At 39.8% G+C, this 20,106-nt stretch overlaps 1 protein-coding gene across 2 annotated transcripts in view; it reads left to right on the top strand.

The window, feature by feature from the left end:
- The window catches only part of LOC137294843 (exportin-5-like), a 36,656-nt gene extending 21,580 nt beyond the window's left edge, over nucleotides 1-15,076 (top strand). For both annotated transcript variants that reach the window (XM_067825970.1, XM_067825969.1), the window contains exons 17-32: nucleotides 118-210; nucleotides 1,145-1,244; nucleotides 2,049-2,114; nucleotides 2,889-3,004; nucleotides 3,423-3,523; nucleotides 4,017-4,113; nucleotides 7,029-7,165; nucleotides 7,670-7,767; nucleotides 8,016-8,071; nucleotides 9,210-9,292; nucleotides 9,800-9,945; nucleotides 10,385-10,489; nucleotides 10,904-11,044; nucleotides 11,151-11,219; nucleotides 11,750-11,848; nucleotides 12,429-15,076. In XM_067825970.1, the coding sequence (XP_067682071.1) occupies nucleotides 118-210; nucleotides 1,145-1,244; nucleotides 2,049-2,114; nucleotides 2,889-3,004; nucleotides 3,423-3,523; nucleotides 4,017-4,113; nucleotides 7,029-7,165; nucleotides 7,670-7,767; nucleotides 8,016-8,071; nucleotides 9,210-9,292; nucleotides 9,800-9,945; nucleotides 10,385-10,489; nucleotides 10,904-11,044; nucleotides 11,151-11,219; nucleotides 11,750-11,848; nucleotides 12,429-12,584 (1,663 nt within the window). In that variant the 3' untranslated portion in view covers nucleotides 12,585-15,076. The remainder of the gene's footprint in view (nucleotides 1-117; nucleotides 211-1,144; nucleotides 1,245-2,048; nucleotides 2,115-2,888; nucleotides 3,005-3,422; nucleotides 3,524-4,016; nucleotides 4,114-7,028; nucleotides 7,166-7,669; nucleotides 7,768-8,015; nucleotides 8,072-9,209; nucleotides 9,293-9,799; nucleotides 9,946-10,384; nucleotides 10,490-10,903; nucleotides 11,045-11,150; nucleotides 11,220-11,749; nucleotides 11,849-12,428) is intronic.
- The last annotated feature ends 5,030 nt before the right edge of the window (nucleotides 15,077-20,106 follow it).

Here is a 20,106-nt window from a genome sequence, read left to right as displayed (position 1 = left end):
AGAGTTGTCCCCTTACAAATACTCAGACATGTTTTCTTTAATGGTTAACAGAAATGTAATCCAAAATAGGTCGCGTCAATACCATTTTAACCAATTCAGTATCATCTTTGCTTTCAGCAATCAATTCAAAGATTTTGACAAGCAGTCATCATTTATAGAAGAAGTTCTATCTCCTGTCAAGGAATTATGGGTTTCTCCAGAATTCACAGAGTAAGTGTCAGATGCAGAGTGTGCCTTCCAACATGTCCATTGGTTGCTGGTGCTAGTATTCGTTATGTGCTATATATGTTTGTGTTATGTGTTATGTTTTTACTGCAGAGCACATGTATACGTCAGGGTAGAGGTTGCAATCAGAGTTTTTACCAGTAGGGATTACAGTAGGAGTCTCTAGCGGTTGAATCACCCATCCTACTGCTGAGATTGCAGTAGGAGATTCTACCAGTACAATTTGCAATTCAACTGGTACAAAATAAAATACAAATGTGTTGTAACACTGTGTTTCCATCAGGGAGATGTTTTATATACTACCCAACATCTTCTAAGGATCCACAGTGATGTTAAAGCTGTGTTGGTTAATGTTTATTAGTGCAGCAAAGGGGCAGCTCCAGCTTTTTGAGAAAAGGTGATGCACACTCCTGAGAAGGGAGGCGGGAAGAGAGTACACATTTCATTTTCACAAGAGTTTCAGTGAACTTTCAGGTCGCTGCACACCCCTACACCCACCCCTCTGGATCCACATATGCAGCAAGGGCTTGTTCGATTGTGCCACATATACATTAAAATATGAAGAAAATTCTTTTGAGCTTTATTTCAAGTCCCCAGGATGGTCATATGCAGGGAGCAGGAAATTCAGGGACCATGTGCCATTTTGCTCATTAAAATAATAAATGGCTCACTGAAATTTTGAAGTTTACTATTGATATAAGGGCAGTGTCCCATGCTAAATTCAGAAAATGGCTAATAATCCTGAAAATGACCCACAGTCAAAGTTCTCTTTCCCAGTCCTTGCATATGGTTTTGTCCAGGCATTGCTTCTGTGTCACCATGTTCAACATGCCACCATATTTACATGTGACTTTCATAGAGGTCTAGACTGTGTGATATCCACTTCCTTTGTCCACTTTTTGCATCTCCCTAATTTCAGAGCATTCAGCAGTCCAGCCAAGTTCATGTCCTATGTAGGTCTAGATCAGCCCCCAGTGGAACCCAGTTCAGCAGACACTTGTGGTATTAACAGGTCACATGTAAGTCAAGGTTTGGTCATTTGGTGTTTAACCCCACACAGAACAAATATTTTCGCTATATGACAGCGGTCTGTAAATATCTGAGTCAGGAAAAGACAATCCAGTGAGCATCAGTCAACACAATTGGGAATCCATGACATGCATCAACCCAGTCTGATCCTATGTGTTCCCTCTGTCAACAAGCATGGGCTTGTTGGGAAGACCATTTCGAACACAGGTGTTCACTAGTCTCTGTTGTGAAATTAACAGGTTTATTAGCTGTGGTTTTGTTATGCTTTTTCTATTATAACTGCTGCTTTTCTTTAATCCCAGACACACCAATATTATATCCTGTTTGTTTCTGTCAATTCACTTTTAGCCTTCCACCCACATGAAAATGACGCACTGGAATACTAAATTCTACTCTCTTATTCTTACTCTACCAGAAAACCTTATTCCATCTCCTCTAAACTGCAAAGGAGATAGTGGCATGGCCAAGTGGTTTAAGTGTTAGCTCATCTCTGCAAAAACCCAGGTTCGATTCCCCACATGGGTACAATGTGTGAAGCCCATTTCCGGTATCACTCACCATGATATTGGTGAAATATTGCTGAAGGCAGCGTCAAGATAAACTCCCTCAAGTGCTCAAACTGACACATTTGGGACTTCATATGAAATACTGTTGGCAGCAGTGCAATGGAGTTGTTACTTATGGTTACTGAGCGAGATGATGTTCCTCTTGGACATTTATCATGTTGTCAAGGGTATAGGAATTTATAACAGTGTGTAGTTAGTCTGCCTGATGTAGATATGTCTGTATTACAGATAAGTTATTGTATCAACACTATCCTGGCTGTGATGAAGAGAACCAAGTGGCCTGATGATATGCAGGTAGGAATATAGCTCAGCTTCTGTACTTGATAGGGTAGCTTAGTAGGTGAAGTGTTAGCTTTACTCACTGAAAACCTGGGTTTGGATCTTGACATGATCAATGTGTGAGCTAGGGACACATGACGCAGTCATCTAAAGCTTCAAAGCTCCATCCCATGGGCATGTATATCCAAATATTGATAGGTCCTGATTATATTTCAGGGTTTGTTAGCACCATACCCAGTGGATTTCACTGAAAGGGTCTTAGGCATCAACATAGAGCTGAAATACAAGAATATAACTTGGATACTGGTCAACATTACAGTCATCTCACTCCCTTGATCGTAATGAACATTGCTCTCTGGTTTTCACAGACAGATCTGTCATATCAGATGAACTGGACCTGACAAAGCATCCGATATGAGCTGATTTTGGAAAACCTCTCATCTTAGCATAGTTAATCTGTCAAGTCATGGGATTAACTATTATTGTGTAAAAGAACTGGGTTTGCACATTTTCCTGTCAGACAAGAATGCCTAGTGTTTTTACAAAGAGAGTTTAGTGATCCGTATACCACTTTCACCAGACTGTGCTATGTTCATCGTAGTTGTAAGATCACATGTGAAATAAGGACAGAAAATATGAAAATATATGCAGCCATTTTCAAAATTATGGCAGCATTTGGGTGTTTCATTCCAGGCAGTGCCAAGTTATATAGATGTTTCTTAGCCAAATACACATTTCTATTGAAAGTATTTATCTGCATTTGTGAAAACCATGACTTCCCTCCTCCAGGTGGCGCTGAATGGGGGCTTTGCCAACGGTAACCAGAGCAACGGTGGCCCCATCCTCAGGAACCCTGCCACGCCCCACATCAGTCAGCTACTGGAGAACCTCATGTCCCTGATCAAGTATGTGCCATCAAGCCATTGTGTCTCCATTCTGTGATGATGAAACACATCCCCCTAGTCACCTGTTTGTGGAATAGCACAATACTAAAAATTGTGATCCAATCAAAGTGCAGCATTTTCAACATCATTCATCATCCACAGTAGACTTTCGCTACATCACCTGTTTTATCTTCAATTGGAATGAGTGTTAAAGGTGTTGGCCTCTAATCATTCAAATTATTCTCTTTAGACTGGAACTTTGGACCAACTCGAGTTCCAATGTTATTTTCATGTCTTGTTACAATATGATGAGGGGGAGATTGTTTGATTTTCTTCATGGGTACCAGGTATGAAGCCCTGTTTGACGTGATATTGCTAGAATATTGCTGGAATGTTGCTGTGTGATGTGCTGCCTGATTCATTCACCTTCACCTTCCAGAACCCTGAGTCAGTTATGGTTGCCTGAATGCCTCAAACTGAGACACCCTGACTTTGCCATGGCGTATGATTTACAAGACAATGAGAAACTGCAAATACTAGGTGAGTAGGCACCCTGCCACAATAGTTTGTTTGTATTGTGTGGATGGAATTATGTATTGTATGTATATAGTACCGGAAACTGATTTACCAATTATATTTTTTACTAAAATATCATCATCATCATCATCATCATCATCATCATCATCATCATCATGACACCAGGGACAATGGTGTAGGTCAGTGGTAAAAAATGCTCGCTCATCACACCAAAGACCTGGGTTCGACTCTACACATGGGTACATGTGTGAAGGCCATTTCTGGTGCCTCAGAAATTTTGCTTGAATATTAAAAGCAAAATCCAAACTCACTCACTCATCACCACCAGTCCTGATACATGTTTAATTGCTATATCCCTGACAGTATCTCTGCTATATTTCCATAGTAGTTAATGTCAGAAATGGTTTGTGCAACTTAGCACTTTAAGACTCCTACAATACCAGTGAAAGAATTAATCCCCTTGCTGTGTGACTTTCCTGTCTGCCTGTGTTTATAGGCATCCCTCCACCATGCAACGACAGCACAGAAACAACCACATCCAAACATCCTTTGGAGAGAATGCAGAACTTCCTGTCCATCATCTATGAAAACTGGTGAGGCAATGTTCCACAGATGAAGAAGTCATCAAACATTATGTTCTTGGTCATAAAGAGGACACAGGTGCCAACATTGTCTACTGTGTCACATTTTGCTTGAGTGGTTTTAGTCACTTTGTGGAACATACATGTTACCATGCTGGATGTAGATGTTATCATGCGGGATGTAGATGTTACCATGTGGGACATGAATGTTACCATATGGGACATGGATGTTACTATCTCGGATATTGATGTTACAGTTTTGGACATAGATGTTACCATGTGGGATATAGATGTTACCATGTGAGAGATGGATGTTACAGTGTTGGACATGGATGTTACCGTGTGGGACATAGATATTACCATGTGGGACTCTGTTGTTACTAGGTGGGACACAGTTGTTACCATGTGGGGCGTAGATGTTACAGTGTGAGAGATGGATGTTACTATGTGGGACATAGATGTTACTATGTTGGACTCCTTTGTTACTAGGTGGGGCACAGTTGTTACCATGTGGGGCGTAGATGTTACAGTGTGAGAGATGGATGTTACTATGTGGGACATAGATGTTACTATGTTGGACTCCGTTGTTACTAGGTGGGGCACAGTTGTTACCATGTGGGGCGTAGATGTTACAGTGTGAGAGATGGATGTTACTATGTGGGACATAGATGTTACTATGTGGGACTCCGTTGTTACTAGGTGGGGCACAGTTGTTACCATGTGGGGCATAGATGTTACAGTGTGAGAGATGGATGTTACTATGTGGGGCATAGATGTTACAGTGTGGGAGATGGATGTTACTATGTGGGGCATAGATGTTACAGTGTGGGAGATGGATGTTACTATGTGGGGCATAGATGTTACAGTGTGGGAGATGGATGTTACCATGTGGGATGCTGTAATGTTGCTATGTCTTGTTCGAATTGTATTCCTCTTAAGAATGCTGCCTAGGTATAGCTCGTATATTGCTTATGGCAGCCTTGTTTGACCTTTTTTAAAATCCAACCCAGTGTATGTTTGTTAGTGTGATATGCTCTATTTTATGGGTAAATTCAGCATAGTGCAAGAATATCACAGTGCATGAACCTCTTGGTGGAACAGGGCCCACTTGCACAAAACGATCTTAGAGCTACAATTATTGTAAATCCTTAAGATCGCGATCTTTAGGCTTCCGCTACAATCGCCATCCACTTGCACAAAGTGATTGTAGGCTAAGATCATTTAAAGTTACAATCAAAACTTACAATTGGTCAGAACCAATTGTAAGGAGCTAAGATCATTGTAGTCAGTAGCAAAATGGCGTTCAAGTTTCAGTCAATTTCACGCAAATAATTAGCTTTACGTTTGGGGATTGCTTTCATATTGGATAAAACTGTATGATTCGCCTCGACACTTCAACAACACCGAGAATGCAACATCGATTTAACGTCTGAAATACCGTTATTTGGGGTAGTGAACAACATCATTGTCGAGTCGATAACATAGAGTACAATTCTCACCCAATTCAGTGCTGGAAAAAGTATGAACACCATACCTTTTTGATAAACAAGGAAAGGATAGCAACGAAAGGTGTCTGCATGCGATTAGCAGTGGCCATGACCTTTTCAATAACTCAAGGGCAGCTAATTTTAGTTTTTACGCAAGATGGGAGTTGTTTCCCTTTGCGTATTATACCGTTGCTGTAAAATCTGCCATACCCCAATACAATGTATGTTATATTGTGACAGCGCAGATCTCCACATATATTTCTTTTCGATCATAGACGTGTCAATAATCTACAGTTGGATAACGTACAAATTTGTGTATATAATTCATGTATTCTTCAAACGGGAAGAGGCATGCTGAGGCATGTGAAATTTGCGTAAAAAGGTTTTTTAACAAAAAGAAAAAATAATTATCAACAACATAGAGTAAAACAATTAACATACTGTAGATAAGTATTTAACAACACATACAAAATACACGGAATAATAACGTTTTCATATTTCCCTGTCATGCATTTTCCACAACACTCCCACAGTCATGTCACACGTTCATATCTTTAAACATCTAATACTTGTGGGATATATTTGGGATTTTACTCCAAATAACAGCGACCAGATGCCAAACTCAGATTCATTGACAGCCATTGACAAATCATAGTACATTTAGGTGTTGTATCATAAGGAAATTTTGTTTATAATTTAAGATATCTCGGTCAGTACTAGGTCAGTAACTCAAAACCCAAATTTAATGTACCTGTTTGTATTTCAATATTTTATCATAAAACGTGATATTTCTGTGGTTGCAGTATGGCATTCTTAGTACATAAATAATATTAGAATGTATAAAAATCAGAGAATAGCCCACAAGGTACGAGCTACCATACATGTTATCTTCCACGTTATCATTACAAAGATATGTGGGGTTTTCTTGCTGTTTTAATTTTTATTTATTTATTTATTTATTTATTTATTTATTTATTTATTTATTTATTTATTTATTTATTTATTTATTTATTTATTTATTTATTTATTTATTTATTTATGCTTTGTTTTGTTTTGTTTTCATGAAAAATCTGCAAGGTGCGATTAAGGAAGAAATGTCAGTTGCGTGCAGTAACCAGTTCCACGTTTTATTTGCGCTGCATGCTATGCGCACTTGAAGACAACTGTAGACAGGAGTCGAGTTTAAGAAATTTCTACCTCCAACGTTGAAGAGTTCGATCTTAGTTAAGATTGCGATCTTAAATCCATGCTGTCTTAAGATCGTGTTTGTGCAAGTGGATTATAGCAATTGTACGGTGATTGTAAAGTTGATTGTAGGGGCCTAAGATTGATTGTAACTAAGATTGCTCTGTGCAAGCAGGCCCTGGACTGTAATTATTAGACTATGACAAATATCCTTTCTGGGTATTCAGAGAATGTTCTGTGTATGTACGTCTTCAGCTTCCACATCCTGGGCAATGCTGGTCAGTGCCTGGGCTATGAGTTCTACACGGCGCCAGGACTCGTGGAGTACGTCCTCAAGTCAGTCATTCAGCAGCTCCATCACATACCGGACTACAGACTCCGGCCTATCATCCATATCCTTGCCTAATCAACATGTGCTGATTTTGGGTACCATGAGACCCCATAACATTGGCTTGTCATAAAGAGCAACTGCATCAACCTCTTCTGGCTTGGCACCTTGGTTGATTCATAACCATATGTAAAGGGAGTGCCTTCTCTAATATTATTTACAGGTAGCCATGGTAATGCTGACTGTGGTGTTAACAATGGAAAAACCAGTGCATGCACTCACATTCATATACACATGGTTACTCACTCACTCACTCACTCACTCACTCACTCACTCATCCATGATGTTCCAATTAAGAGTGATTGTGATTCTAGTTTCTTCTGTGCCATGCCTGTGCTCCTCATATTCAGTTATTCCTTATTTGGCTTAGACCTGCTTCACTTTAAACTTTCTGTCTCTATAGTCATTATACAACTGAAATATCTGATACTGTTCAAATGTAATCCTAGGCCTCTCAATATAGAGTAATCTGCTGATATTAACATGACCATTTCCTTAACCTTTGTAAGTGTGTTCATGAAGCCATTTGTCCAGAACTGCCCCAAGGAGTGTCAGACAACAGCTCTGCTGCCCATCCTGTCCACTCTCTGTCCCTACATGCTACAGGTAACACTAGCGTGGTATGGGTGTTTAAACAGACATTAATCTTCTTGTGTTCATCTCCCTAATGATTGTCATGAGAACCTGTCCTAAAGAACCCTTCTTGTATTGAGAGACACATTGGACAGAGTGGTCTGTGTTGGTCATCATAAACTGATAGTGTTGCACATTGTTAAAAATATCAAGTCGAATTACAAGTCCATTATAATACAGTTGTTTGGGGGAACTTATGTCTGTGTCTTTTTTATTTTTAGAGGCTTAGTGTCAAATGGAATCAAATCAATCTCAGATTCGAGAAGTCCGAAAATGGGTAAGTTTGTCTTTCAAGTTTATGGTCAAGGTAATAATGATGTGAAATTGTTTAAATAGTGAAGATACAATTCCGCAACTGAACAGTCCTTTCAGGGCAGAATTCTTGCAACATTGTTAAGCATATGATGCTACCCGTTACTGTGTGGTGCAGGATACAAGTTGCTAGATGCCATCACTTTGTGGGTGGTGCAGGGTACAAGTTGCTAGATGCCATCACTTTGTGGGTGGTACAGGATACAAGTTGCTAGATGCCATCACTTTGTAGGTGGTGCAGGATACAAGTTGCTAGATGCCATCACTTTGTAGGTGGTGCAGGATACAAGTTGCTAGATGCCATCACTTTGTGGGTGGTGCAGGATACAAGTTGCTAGATGCCCTCACTTTGTGGGTGGTGCAGGATACAAGTTGCTAGATGCCATCACTTTGTGGGTGGTGCAGGGCACAAGTTGCTAGATGCCATCACTTTGTGGGTGGTGCAGGATACAAGTTGCTAGATGCCATCACTTTGTAGGTGGTGCAGGACACAAGTTGCTAGATGCCATCACTTTGTGGGTGGTGCAGGGCACAAGTTGCTAGATGCCCTCACTTTGTGGGTGGTGCAGGATACAAGTTGCTAGATGCCATCACTTTGTGGGTGGTGCAGGGCACAAGTTGCTAGATGCCATCACTTTGTGGGTGGTGCAGGATACAAGTTGCTGGATGCCATCACTTTGTGGGTGGTGTGGGATTCAAGTTGCTAGATGCCATCACTTTGTGGGTGGTGCAGGATACAAGTTGCTAGATGCCCTCACTTTGTGGGTGGTGCAGGATACAAGTTGCTAGATGCCATCACTTTGTGGGTGGTGCGGGATACAAGTTGCTAGATGCTATCACTTTGTGGGTGGTGCGGGATACAAGTTGCTAGATGCCATCACTTTGTGGGTGGTGCTGGATACAAGTTGCTAGATGCCATCACTTTGTGGGTGGTGCGGGATACAAGTTGCTAGATGCCATCACTTTGTGGGTGGTGCGGGATACAAGTTAATGCATACTGGTACTAACAACATCCTCTTAATACAGATGCTACTAGATGCAATACTAGACAATGTTGGATACTAGATGTTGCTAGTGGCTTAGTGAATGTCGTTGTGTTGCAGTGGTGAAAAGGAGCAGGAGGAAGCTGAGGTGTTGGAGGACCAGCTGACCAGGCAGCTGTCTCGGGAGTATATGGAGCTGCTAGGTAAAGACTAGACTACTTCCTGGATACAGGGGGCATGGTGGGTTAGGTGAGGTGTTGGAGGACCAGCTGACCAGGCAGCTGTCTCGGGAGTATATGGAGCTGCTAGGTAAACACTAGACCACTTCCCAGATACAGGCGGCATTGTGGGGGTAGGTGAGGTGTTTGGAGGACCTGCTGACGTGGCAGCTGTCCCAACAGTATATGGAGCTGCTAGGTAAACACTAGACCACTTCCCAGATACAGGCGGCATTGTGGGGGTAGGTGAGGTGTTTGGAGGACCTGCTGACGTGGCAGCTGTCCCAACAGTATATGGAGCTGCTAGGTAAACACTAGACCACTTCCCAGATACAGGCGACATTGTGGGGGTAGGTGAGGTGTTTGGAGGACCAGCTGACCAGCTAGCTGTCTTGGGAGTGTATTTTATGTTGCTGTTAATGAGTGACATCCAACAGTTTGCACCATCCAGATCCAGATATGGCTACCTTGAATACCTCCCTGTCTCTTCAGGCTGTGTGTGCTATTCCCGGAAATCCAACATGGAGTCATCAGATGATGTAGCCATGGAGGAGACAGACAACAGTGCAGCTCAGTCCAGTCAACCTAGCAAGGATGATAGTCTAAGTGAACTTGGACAGCAGTGTATGAAGACAGAAGTAAGTCAGCTTCTTATACCTACAGATGATACAGATACTGTATAATAACGTCTGTCCCCTGTGATTGGGAACTGTTATTTGATGTTAGGGACTTCTCACAACATGACATCTTGATGACACCTGTTTTTTTGCCTCTCATTGCATCAAGATGTCGTTTCCAGAGCAAATGTTGAAAGCCATACAATGACTCAGTGTTTCTGGCAAACAGGTAGGTGTAGTCACAAATGGGTGCCTTGTCATAGTTTGGGTATTATTTTTGAAAAATTCTTTTTGAGCTTCCACTGCATCAACTTTGAAGAAAAATGGCAGCAGTGTTTATTTCTGGGGAAAGGCTTCAGGAAAACTTTAAAGCATCTTTGAATCATGATGCTGCATGTATGCCTGTATCGTGCTGTGTGTGTACATTTGCTCCCAAGATAAAGCAGGGCTTCTGTTTCAGAGCTTGTTCCCCTCCATCTTGCTATGTGTGTACAGTGGACTATCCTGGAACGATACGACAGCCTGTAACAAATGTGTCAACCTTGCCTGGCCGCTAGTCAAACAGGTAGCAGGTGCTAGATTTACTGAAAGAATTCAGCACTAAACAAACATGTGATGAGACTGAAATATCACTAAGTTATATCTTAAACATTCACTAGCTCAGCCAGAACTATGGCATATCACAAACAATTGAAACATGAATGCCTGATAATACCGTCTTTACCAACTGTCAACAGTCTGTCATATATTTGCATCATGTTTGTAAATGGCTGTCCTTGAATAGTTTTACACGTTTCTGTAACTCTGTATCCCAGTACAGACAGATATGTTAAACCAAGCATCAATTTGGCCTCTGTATCTAGGTACAGGTGTATAGTTATATGGAACTGGTAAATCATGTATCATATTGCAAGAGCTGCATCTGTTAACCATCAAGAGTATATTGAGCTGTATAGAATACCTGTTTCATGTGTTCCAGCTTCAGTCAGATGATGTGATGACCCACGAGGCAGCATCTCATGTCTTCATGTCCGTGCTTACCGCCCTGCAGGTGCACGGCCAACACGAGGGGTCCCAGGCCATGTTACTGGGGCTAGGGCTGCAGCTGTATGAGGCACTGGTGAGTAGCGTCTTCCTGCTTCTCCCTTTTTGTCATCATTGAAATCTGTAATCTATTTGAATTCAGTGTGTATAATTTTTTTATATTTAAAATCTACAACTTTCAGAGGCCGTCGTTCCCAGACCTTGCCAAAATTCTGCTTCAGATAACAGATGTTACACATCCATTGGTGCAGGTAAGGCTAATCTAATATAGATTGTGTATAGGTTCCTAAATGGTCATTAGAGGGAGCTTCATGGGACAGACACTATCACAAGTTGCTAGGCATAGAGAGTCCTGTTATGGGTGTCCTAGGCATCAAAGATGTGCCAATATTCACTGTGCAACTCATGTAGATTGTCCAGTGTGGTGCCACTGTATATTTTGAAAATGTTAACTAGTTAATAGAAATAACTTCTTGTTTGGTATTTTTGGAATGTTTTTTTGTAAACTTCATTTGAGTATATACTGAAATGGTCAATATGAGGTACATAGGTCCACCGAAAGAAACAAGAATGATATATACCTAGGTGTGGTAAAACTGAATTCAGTGGCATACAGATGGGTATTGTATGGTGGTGTTTTTTGGTGTCACATTGACAAAACATGTGACATAAGAAGCTGAAATACTGATGATGTAATTGTCTAGTGAGGTTAATTGTACTGGGGGCACCAAGGCATATATATGTGTATGTAAGACCTAATCTACACTTCCATTGTTGTCAGTCTTTTGATGATAAAATCCTCCAGTCCAGTCCTCAGAAGCAACACTCCGAGAAAAAAAAGAAGGAAGCTTTCAAGAAGCTTGTGTCTGGAATTATAGGGGTGAGTTGCTATCTGTCGTTTACAGTCTGCAGTTAACAAACTTAAAACATGACTACACAGTGTGTTTGCCATACTGCTGCTTTTTCCGTCCATGTCTTTTGTCCTAGTGCTTCACGATATGTTTGTCATCCTGTGCTTCACTGTTTGTCATCCTAGTGCTTTGCTGTTTTTCATCCTAGTGCTTCACTGTTTTTCATCCTACTGCTTTGCTGTTTCTCACCCAAGTGCTTCACTATTTGTCTGTTTGTCATCCTAGTGCTTTGCTGTTTCTCATCCTAGTGCTTCACTGTTTCTCATCCTAGTGCTTCAATGTTTGCCATCCTAGTGTGTCACTTGTGCATACTTGTGCATCTGGAAAAGATATTAAATGAGAGTTAGATTAGGGTATTCAACCTTCGACCTTATGCAGTCTTGTGTCTTAACTATGAAATAGTTATGCACAAAATTCTTCAGAATGTAAGAATATCAAGCCAGTAGGATCACCACTGCACACCTGTAAACTTATTTCTCCAACTTATTTATGTGTAATGGTAATTATTGATAAGTCAGCCTGTTCATCCTACATAAAATCATTTTCCAGAAAAATATAGGTCAGCAGTTTAAGCGGGAAGTCCACTACCAGAACCTGCCACCGATGTTCCGTCACCGCCCCAAAAACCCGTCAGTGGATGATGTTGAGAAATCAGACATTGGACTGTGCCAGTTGTTTAAACCTGATCCTCCTCTAAGGAAATGATGTTAATAGTGTGTGTGTAAATTCCTGGTCTCACTTGCACAAAGCGATCTTAGCACAACAAATTTCTTAACCCTATATTGGAGAATGGGAGTTACAGTCTTTGTAGCGCTAAGATTACTTTGTGCAAGTGGGCCCTGATGTTGGATTAAAACCTTAATTCCACAAGTTAAAATGTTTGAAGTGGGTGGGTAGGGGTATGGGTATTTGGGTAACCATGACGTCAGGTTCAGAAACCACATTTCAAGAAGTGTTGCAATTTGAGTAAAATGGCAGAATCATAGTTATAACAAGATCAAAATTAAAGAGTTTAAAAACTGTCATGTTGGTTATAACTCTGCAACTTGCTGCAGAAAGTCTGAGCAGCTGTTCAATTTTTGTCAGTGTGCTGTTTGATTCTTTTTTTGTAATTTTTGTGAAGAATTAGGAGGAAGGGGTGGGGAAATGTATGGAAAATGTAAGGAATTAAGTTTCTTATCCAACATTGAACTTCCAATTTAGTCCCTAACGAAAAAAATATCAACATCAAGTAATTCTTGAAATGAAATATGGAAATGTCTCAAGACTAAAGTTTTAATGGATGCTGCAGAGGATGTCATTTGTCACAACGATTCTTCCTGAAACCAGACTACAGTGTCTCAACACAGATTCTTAGCATTGTCTTTATGGAGATGTTCATCCTGAGAGAATCTGTCCACATCAGAGACTGCAAGCAAAACATGACAGAATATTATGGATGTTTTATGTGTGGGAACTATTTGTTGATTGTGTTCTTGACCTTTGTGTGAATGAAGTCATGTCCTTATGAAATTTGTGAATTGGGTAATAGTATGCCTTGAAGATGTGCCATCTTTTTAACCTCTGTAGATGCATCATTGTAATTCTAGATCAACGGTTCCTGATTGAAGTTCAACACCCAATTAGCAGGTCAATGATTTTGTCAACAGCTTGAGATTCCTCAAGGCCATCAAGTCTGCCCTCTGAAAGAGGAGTTCTGTATTTGTAAACCAATATTGTCAAAACTTATGGATTTGTACACACTACATTTGTCTTATGTGGATACATGCAGTGATGCACCAGTCTGTTTTTAGTGAGGTAACAAAATGAATCTGATTCATATAGAAGAATGTTAAATAAGCCGTGCTCTACACCTACTCTACCGTCACCTGATGCTGAAGGTATATGTGCAGAGTTTATAACATGGCTGAAGCGCACAAGGCATGTTCAGTCACATGAGAATCTTTATGTGCTGTCTAAGCTGAGCATCGTCACAATTTGTGTTTCATCTCTTCAATTTTCAAAAGTGGTACACATCTCACTCACAAGCTATACAGTCAGGTGTTTTACAAATGACTGAGTGTCACTGATGTCTATCCCTGGGTTAACTTAATTTACTAACTGTATTTCCCGTTCAGTGTAATGTGTTCTTTTCTGTTGTTTGTGAACAAAATGTTGAAATACTCTTCCACTGGTCATCCAGAACCTCTTTGTTAGTATATGTTACATTAGTAATACACTGGTACCTCACCAACTGCTCATAGTAACCTGGCACTGTGGGTTTGAAGCCACATTTGCTTAGGTTTTCCCTAAGTTATTGCTTGATTGGTATTCTAGCAATCGGTGAACCTCTGATGAAGGATACAACATTCTGGATGACAACCTCTTGTTTATAGCATAGAGCAACATTTCATTGTAGATTATTACTGTTATGACACCAAAATATCACTCTATTTAATGAACAAGAAGTTGTCCTCCATCAAGCCGGATGCTTCATCTTTCCCTGAAGTGGTCAGCATCTAAGACCTCATCACTTCAGGTTTACTTTCGACATGAAGCAGACACACCTGGATGCGACCAAAATGCTGTGTAATACCCGATTCCCTTGAAATGGTGCTGTGCTTGGTAGTCATCGTCACATCTTCAGGATTTCAGGCTACGCTATTGTTCAGTATTGTTGTGGTGATGCAGGTATAAGAATGAAATTTAAGCTAACATGAAAAAATATGGTTGATGCTGTAGTTAATATTTGTATTTATTGTTGTGCTATACGATGTTGGGTAGTTACTGAATCTCATCTCATTTTAACAAGCTCTCAAGTCATAATGTTAAGCAAGCTGTGGAAATGGGGAGTGTAGCTCTTGAGATGGGGAGTGTAGAGAATAAAACCCCTAAGATGTGAAGTTTCTCAATGGAATTCATCTCTGAGATATGACTTTGTGACAATCAAAGCATATGCGTAATGACTTTTGATATTGCTGTCATCACTCACTGTTTTTCTGCCAAAATAACTATATTTATTTCAATTATAAATAAATTTTGTAGGACAGAATGGGATTTCTTGATCAGACATTTTTGAAAGCATCATAGAGATACTTTCGAGATGTAAATATGTATGTTAAGAAAGTTGGTAGCTGCCTGCTTCATATTGGTACTGACCTATGCCTTTTGTTGATGCAATCAATTTATAATAAAGCATTTACTAATGTGAACTGTGGTAGATGCATGTATTGAGTTTTCAGTCTTAGTTCAATATGGCTGCCACTCAGTTGAGATCTAGTGGAGATGATTGCAGAGTAACATCTTGGTCCACGTTGTTTGTTGTCGAAGAGATAGTAAAATCAATGACACCCAGGTCTCTAGCCACAAGTGACACGTGAAGGTCTGGGGTAGAATAGGTCTTCATCAACTTGCCTTAAAAGGCGACTATACTTGTTGTAAGAGGCAGCTAACAGGATCAGGTGATCAATCTTGCTGACTTGGTTGACAGATTTCATCGGTTCCCAGTTTCACAAATAGATGCTCAAGCTGTTGATCAGAAATTGCCTGGTCCAGACCCGATTATTTACAGACCACTACCATGTAGCTGGAAGACTGCTACGTGCAGCATGAAACTTAACTCACTTACTCACCCACTCCCTGCACATGTTTGGCAACAGGGCCACTAAACACTGCGGGGTCCTGTTCCACCAAGTCATCTTGGTGCTGTGGCTATTGTACACCAGTGTTAAAAGATGTCAACTAGAATCATCTTTCGCACTAAGTTCAGTTTGTGAGATGGACCTAAATTTTCGAAGCTGTCTTAGCGCTATGATAGTCATAAGTGCCACCACACATTAAAACTTACAACTGTCTCTGCAGTAAGAGAGCTCTGAAAATCGAGACCCTGATGTCTAGACAGACAGGTTCTTTGACTTGGATGATTTTGTCATATGCACACCCCAATGTCGTGCAGTGGTTCTCATTCCCTTGTGTGTCTGTCCCAGGTTTAATTTACACAGGCTCTGGTTATGTTACATTCAGCAGTATTTCATCTATATCACAGCAGTCAGTAAATAATCATATCTGCACCAGACAGTCTAGTGATCAACATCATGAGCGTCAATCTGTGATATGATGACATGTCAACAAGTCAGGGAGACTGACCACCTGATCCAGTTAGTCACCACTTGTGACAAGCATGGATCACTAAAGACAAATTCTAACCCAGATATTCATGTGTAAGGTTTGACAAGAAACAAGAAAATAACTAAATACAGCATGGCACACCATGCCTGGATTTAACCTGCTCTAAATAGTATTCCAGATGGTTCATTGCAGACTGACTGAGAGTCATGTGGAAGGTTTGTCCGAAAAGATGCCAGTCTTAGAAATTTACTGCTTTACTAAACCCAAGAAAATAGCTGAATGTGGAACCAAACTCGTGATCACAAGTTTTCCACATGTCACTCCAAAGGACCAGAACTTCACATACCGGTAAATCACTAACCCACCGAACCTGCCATGGTACACAAACAGGTCTGATTGGACACGGTGGAAATCAGTGTTGGTTTTGAGCATGTTAACTACCCAACAACCATGCTCAACGAAGTGTGAAGTGTAACAGATTTTTAAAATGAAAACAAAAGTAGAGTTTGTAACAGGCTTTATATCTGTTTGACCATGACTTCAATATCATCAGCCAACTGCTACAGTAGAACGTCATTAACAGCGTCTTCCAGATGTTTATTCATAACAGTTCCTACAGTGTTGGCCTAATTAAACTTGTTTTGGTACCAACACCACGCTGGTAAAATATCAACACCCCATGGATGGGCAGTTGTCCTGGCATTTCTGTCAAGATCAGGCTGGGGAAAACTTGTATCAACATATTCTATAGTACAGACCCTGTTCTAATCAACAAATCAGGGTCAATATAGAACAAACTTTATTGATAACAACATTGCTGTTGAACTAATAAAGTTATCCATAAAGTTTGATCTAAATTGTACTTCCCAACTTCTAACATGCCGCTGAAAGAAGAAATCAGGGTCAGATGAGTTCATTTTCAAGAGTTTCGGACATGTGGATGGGCAATCTGTTTGCTCTTTAAAATCCATCTCTCTTTAATGTACCTCTGTATAACTTCGACATCGCCAGTGTCTGTGTTGTTTGTCAGTGATGAACAAATGGTACTACAGAACTGAAGGATGCTGCAGTGTTTCACATTGGCATGATGGCACCACCATTTCCACTGTTTACCTGTGAATAGTAACTTTGTGCCACATTGCAGACAAGAATGTTGCCAAAAAGGACTAAAGAACTAACTCATGACTAGTTTTTGAAACAAAAAAGAACAAAATAATCTCTAATTGTCAACATCAGACACACACTGAAAGGGAAGAGTTGATGGTTATAATTTTTAGTTTCATTTCAGAGTATAACAAGCCCACTAATGTCATGCAAATATAGCTTCAAGGATTTCCACAAAATGCATTTTTGGCCAGTAATAGGGTAGCAAACCTTCAATCTTCCATTATAAAAGTCACTGAAGCTGACTAACTGATGGTAGAATTTTATCAGAGCCAGCTCTTCCTAGTATTGGGCTGTATGCAGCAGCCACACTTGACCTAGGAAGGGGAAGAGTTGAGATTTGGTCATCCATAAAGAAACTTCATGTTGACAGAAATTAGCCCTCATTTATGGACAAGTGTTACTATTGGGGAACTGTATAGACACATACCACTCTGAAGCTCACATTTTTAATACTTCTCATCACAGAATCTAGCTCTGATATTCTCAGCATTTTCTTGCAAAACACCTGAATGATGCAACATGCACATTCAAATTCAGATGACATATTTGTGTTTGATATCAATTGAAAAATATCAGTCTAAAAGTACAAATGTTTACTCTATTAGGAATACCCCCACATCTGGCAGGTTTTCAAGAGCATCAAGAAAACAAAGATGCTGAGGTTGAATTATCTATGTAGAGTTACTGTCATTAGGATGATTTTAATAGAGCTTCAGTTAATGTTCTCTAGCCTCAACACACGATCATCTTATTACCCATGACTGATGGTTGATATGTATAAAAAAGCACTAGTCCTCAGTTATGGTTTGGAAAGTAAGCCCTCTTTCTTTCCCAACCATAACCTCGGAGTCATGCTTTATCCCACACAACTAAGCCTGTCTGCACTGTGTGTTACTTTAAGTCTGGGTGATTGACACATGATGTCTTATAGTAACCCAAAAACATTCAAACCAAAAGTGAACTGTGATGCATCCATTAAACAAGTGTGCTCATGTACACAGACCGAAGTCCTTTCTGTTATTTAAATCCTGACACAATATGACAAGTGTCTCAAAGTACCCATGAAAGCTGGCAAGCAAAATGTGACATTTTTCAAAACCTTACGATAACTGCCATATTGCAGTGATACCTGACCAACTATGATGGTACACAATGTGGCTGCAAGGTTTAGGATGGGCAGGACTAGATGAGTCAAGATGCTTCTTAAATTGATCAGCTAAATCAACAGGTAAAAGCCATGTTGCAACAATTGAATAACAAAATATTCACAGACAAGCTTGTACAAACTGTTGATACTTGCTCTAACATTTATATATACGCACAATACATAGCTTGGGTAAACATATAACATACAGATAAATAGCTACAGGACGTATAATGTACATCAGTTTTCACACATACTTGCATATTGGGTAAATCTGATAAATAACATTGGAAGGCTTCAATCTAAGAGTTATCGCATGTATTGTGTAAGTATTTGTAAACAATATTTATTGCACATAAATCTTTATACATTATGTGTCATTCTTTTTGAGACCTCATTCTCTGACCAATGTTTTATTCATATAGCTTAGGTTTTGTAGAGTTCTGCAGTTTGTTTTTCAGAGTTATGTCCCTTGGGACTGTGATAACACAGTTGCTTGTTTTGTTTCACCAGTTCACTCCGGTTCGATTCCCCACGTGTGCACAGTATGCAGCCCATTTCTGGTGTTCCCGCAGTGATATAACTGGTATATTGCTAGAAGCAGCATAAAACCATGCATATTCACTTCAGTTTTACCATGCACCAAAATGGTTAGACATGCAACGTTTCTTAAAAAGTTGACATATGATGTGACTAAAACAAAGTTCACAGCAGCACTCGCTCTGACAGGAACTCTGAAGTCAACCTAGAAATGGACTCTGGACCCAAGGACACGGGGATCAATGATGTGATAAAGACACACAACCATGGTGGAACGCTACACTATGTCTGCTTGTGCATAAGATTGCAATATTCTTCCAACCAATTCAGCATACATGTATTCCTGAATGGCTTTACCCGCTTTCATCTTTTACACAACACACACATATTTTACGTAACAGAAGGTAAAGATTCTGTAAAAGTACAGAAACAAGTAAAAGAACAGAGTAACCCTTTTGATCACTGCATGAACATTTTTGTAAATGGAGCTTGGCAAGAAATATTTTGATTAATACTGAGAGTTCATACAAGTCTACTGAGAAGTTAGCATATCATTAATAATAATCATGTTCAATGTAAACAATAACCATCCATTTGGGAAAGGGTTTGGATACCTTTTACCGATACTTTTCCTATACAAATATATGCTTATATCACAAGAACAACCATCCATAAATACTCTAATCACAAAATGTCATATTTTGTAAAGCATTCATTTTATATTTTTGTAGGTGTTGAAACTGATGAAAGTGTAAGAAATTAATCAAAGTGGAAATCAACATCATAATCATATATAACAACCAAGTGTCACCACTGTGGTTTAACAATTTCAGGACCTACTTCAAATTAAACAGAATCCTAGAAATATAGAATATATAAAAGAAGCAAAATGATACACCGGTTGTTAGCTGATAACAGATACAAGACTGTTGAGCCTGAGACTGAGATTGCACTGCTACAATACCCTGTAGACCATGGAACCAGATTAGTTAAGAAGACGTCTCATCCTTTGAACTCAGAACAGGAATTGAACATATTTCTGTGCCTTTTTCTCAAGAAATACAAAATGGCTGACCATACATTATAAACTACAAATATCTCTACTACAAATATGGAAAAGACTATAAATGCATGAAGGAAAGTTGACCTTTGTGTTAGTTTATTGACTAGTGATATCTGAGAAACAAATGCATGAACTTAGACTCAATATTATTCATTACATTGCTATAAGCAGATACAGACCGTTGGCTGAAGAGTATTGTATTGGAC

Source organism: Haliotis asinina, chromosome 8 (genome assembly GCF_037392515.1).
Source record: "Haliotis asinina isolate JCU_RB_2024 chromosome 8, JCU_Hal_asi_v2, whole genome shotgun sequence".
NCBI classification, from domain to species: Eukaryota; Metazoa; Mollusca; class Gastropoda; order Lepetellida; family Haliotidae; genus Haliotis; species Haliotis asinina.
The sequence above is the reverse complement of the archived record's forward strand: the minus strand, read 5'-3'. Positions and strand labels throughout refer to the sequence as shown.